This window comes from Polyodon spathula, chromosome 2 (assembly GCF_017654505.1).
Source record: "Polyodon spathula isolate WHYD16114869_AA chromosome 2, ASM1765450v1, whole genome shotgun sequence".
Lineage (NCBI taxonomy): Eukaryota > Metazoa > Chordata > Actinopteri > Acipenseriformes > Polyodontidae > Polyodon > Polyodon spathula.
In genome coordinates this window covers 39,122,671-39,126,488 of record NC_054535.1, presented here as the reverse complement: position 1 = coordinate 39,126,488, position 3,818 = coordinate 39,122,671, and the positions used below count along the sequence as shown (strand labels likewise).

General features: G+C 36.1%; 1 protein-coding gene across 1 annotated transcript; it reads left to right on the top strand.

Annotated features, from left to right (window-relative positions):
• Positions 1-709: 709 nt before the first annotated feature.
• Positions 710-2,827, top strand: LOC121296283 (histone H2A.Z). Its single transcript, XM_041221648.1, has 5 exons — positions 710-802; positions 1,093-1,170; positions 1,450-1,563; positions 1,872-2,001; positions 2,241-2,827. Exons 1-5 carry the CDS (start codon positions 800-802, stop codon positions 2,300-2,302), a joined length of 387 nt encoding a protein of 128 aa, XP_041077582.1. The 5' UTR covers positions 710-799; the 3' UTR covers positions 2,303-2,827.
• Positions 2,828-3,818: the final 991 nt, after the last annotated feature.

Here is a 3,818-nt window from a genome sequence, read left to right as displayed (position 1 = left end):
TAACAATTTTCTTGAGGCTTATATCTGAATGACATACAAAGAATGAAAAACAGTATATTCACTACAAAATAGTTCCTTTAAAAAAGTGGTGAAGGCTACTCTATTCACAAATATTCAGAAATTCTGATTATAATGCAACATAATATTGAGAATACTGTATAAGCCTCCCTGATTCATCAAATATTACCAGGTTACTTTCACAAGATATTTTAAAGATGCAGTATCCTGCACTTGTGTTGTTGTTTTTGTTATAGTACTATATATACATCAGTGATGTGTGCTAATACGTGTGTGTGTGTATATATTGAAGTGTGTTGCTTTGGGTAGTAATAAATCTCAAATGAATTCCAAGTCCAAAACCGATTGAGAAAATGCTTATTACTTCACCTTTGTATATAATTTGACTCCTGCTATTCTAAGTCGTTAAAATGGTTAATTTCAAGTACACTGGGAATACATTTAGGCAGACGTTATTGAACAGGGATGTTATGCTGCAGAGTAAAAGCCCAAAGTGAGCAAACTACATTTACCACAATACACCGCTCACATTCGCGCGGAAATGTTCGGAAGAGCCCTTTTGAAACGTCGGGTAATTTGATTGGACAGTGAATGTGAATATTGAGATTTTTTTTTTTGACTTCCCTCCATTGGTGGACGGCTGACTCCAAAGTCCCGGATGTTTCTTCACGCATTCCATATATAAGGGAGTGAAGGCGGGATTACAGTAGTTTGAAAATAGATCGTGGTGTAGGTTTTTTTTTTTAATTTGTATTGCAAAGTAAAGCTTATCAAGAACGCAATGGTAGGTGTTGTATCTTTTATATGTAAAGCTACAGATTACGTTAATGTGTTATTTTAAAATTTGCGAAAAATAGACGTAGTCTTAATAATATTTTGTGTTGGATTTAGCAGTAGCAACATGAAGCCGGTGTTTGAAATGTAACAACACCCTTATTTGAATGATGAGAGTCGTACAGTAAATGCAGATTTTCTTAATTTGTTTTGAAACGGCGATAAAGTGTACAGAGTGCATTTAATTCAACACCTCTCCATTTTCATTCGACTTACTTAATGCAACGTTGTATTGTCCAGGCTGGCGGAAAAGCTGGGAAGGACTCTGGAAAGACCAAGACAAAGTCGGTTTCCCGCTCTCAGAGAGCAGGTCTGCAGGTTGGTGCATCATACTGTAGATTCCAATAGTGTGTATGGGTGTATTTTAATGACTGTGTTTTTTTTTTTTTTTTTTTTTTTTTTTATAAAACGGAACATTGATTGTTCAAGTTCGATTGTGTTATAAAATGCACCGTGGCCTTCATTTCGCCAAGTGCAAGCGAGCGGTTTAAAACATAAACATTTTGTTTAGGAATCAGATACCTTAAATGGGCACCTGCAGGCAAATCTTAAGTTTTCAACCGATAAGTGTTTTTGACCCTGCTTTTCCTTTTTCAGTTCCCTGTGGGTCGAATTCACAGGCATTTGAAATCAAGGACTACAAGCCACGGTCGCGTAGGCGCTACAGCGGCCGTCTACAGTGCAGCCATCCTGGAGTATCTCACTGCCGAGGTTTTTCATTTTATTTAACCACAAAAGCTAAGCAGGACTTTGAAAGCCCCCAAATGCTTTAGATCACTTTCCAGTAATGGCCCGAAGGGGCGCAATGACGTTGTAATCTCATGGATTCATATACTTGAATGTGGATTGATTCATATACTTGAATGTGGATTTTAATTTTAAATAAACTACGGTTTCATAGGCGGGCGTTTCTTCCGGGAGAGTCGGTCACGTAAATGTATTAGCTGAGACATTATGCCATTAATCAGTGTTGCAGGCTGAGTTGATAAGATGTCTGATCTGTTTCTCATTTGTTGCAGGTTTTGGAATTGGCAGGAAATGCATCTAAAGATTTGAAAGTGAAGCGTATCACTCCTCGCCACTTGCAGCTTGCTATTAGAGGAGATGAGGAGTTGGACTCGCTTATCAAGGCAACAATTGCCGGTGGTGGTAAGTGCCAATCCTATAAAGTCTGCTGCAGTAAAGCACGTCTTTAATTTGGCTTTTGGAATAGTCTTTTAAAGTGTTTATCCAGGATAACCCTTCAGTTGGAGTGAAGGTTGTTGTTACTAACTAGATTTCAGGCTGGATATACTAGTATATTGGCTCACTGTATTAAAATATTTAATTGACATTTTGGTACATATTGGAGTCAACAGCAAGTCCTGATTCTTTCTTTTTCTCAACAGGTGTCATTCCTCACATTCACAAATCGCTGATTGGCAAAAAGGGACAACAGAAGACTGTATAAAGAACAAACTGGTTTTATTGGTTGAGCTGTCTCTGGAAGTTTGTTTTAAAGTGGGTGGGAGAAGTGTTGTGCTTTGTAATTTTTTTTTTTGTGTGTTGAGCTGTACATCTACTCATTTCTGGGGTATATAAATAAGTGTGGCTTCAAAGAAGCTTGATTAAACTGTGGTAGATTATGGTATGTGTTTGTTCTGTGTACATTATTTTACACTCGATACCTGATTGAATGTTACATTCAATTCAAATCCATGTTTTTGTTCTAATTTGTATCCTGGACAAACGCTCAATAAATGTTTTAAACATAGTGGGGTTTGGTGTTTGTTTTTTATTTATTTTAATACTGATGTGTTTGTCTAAAAGCAGATTTATAAAAGGCAGAAACACTGGACTTTTTGTTCCAATTGGTGAACCCCTTTTTAATATGAATATTTGTGTGTCATGCTCATGCATTGTGGTTTTCTTACTTCTAACAAAATGTTCCATGATGTACATCCCAGCTTGTGTAGATTAAAGTTGTTTGCCCTGACTAGATGTGTCCATTCGTCCCAGTAAATGTGCTTTGCATATAATAAGCTTAAAGTGATTTATCAGGTGCCAAAACAAATTAATTCAATGGAAAGTCCACAAGAGATGTCTGCAATTCCCTAATCGGTGCTTTGTGGTGTTCAGGAATGAAGTGTGGAAGATTTGAATCAAACTTATGACCATTGTTGCTGATCTGAAACTTTGAGATCTCTCATTTTTTGTTAAACAATACAATCTCATTTTTAAATCACTTAACATATTTATCACTAAGATTGGCATTTATATGTCCAGAACCAAACCAATGGGTGTTGGACTGATATATTTATAATCGGTAGTCTGATTTAACAAAACACTGCTAATGTCTGAATATATTGATTGAGTTGTATAGTTTGCAGGTGTCACTGAGCTATAGTCAACTGTATACATTAGGGAAGGAGGATTTTTTTTTTGTCTAGGCACTGAAACACCCATTTTGATAATGGGTTTACTGGAATGTTTTTATTACAATACTTTTAGGTGCCCAATTTAAACCTCCCAACACCTAATATATGCACTATCAAATAATGCTACTTGTTATTCATTTACCTGGATATATTTACATAGTTCAGTTTAACATAAAAAAAAAAAAAAAAAAAAAAAAATGCTGTTTTACAAACAGGGTTGGCCAATGTTAAGTCACAAGTTACCATCTAGAAAGTGAAATGAGTATGTGGAGGTTTGGACAAGTCATGTGTACTGAGTTGACAGAACCTAGAGGTTTGATAAGGACACAGCTAAAATTGCAGCCTCTCGAATGAAAGGCATTGTGCAAAGTACGCACAGTATTTGTTCACAGAAGTCAGTTGAATTGCAGGAATTCATGGAATTGCAGTGCATTTTGAAAGTATGCTTTAAAAATACTCTATTGCTTTTTGGGTTGTCTCTAAGAAGCTGCTGCAGCTTTTCCAATCAAAACATTTCATTAACACATACTGTATATGATTACAGATATA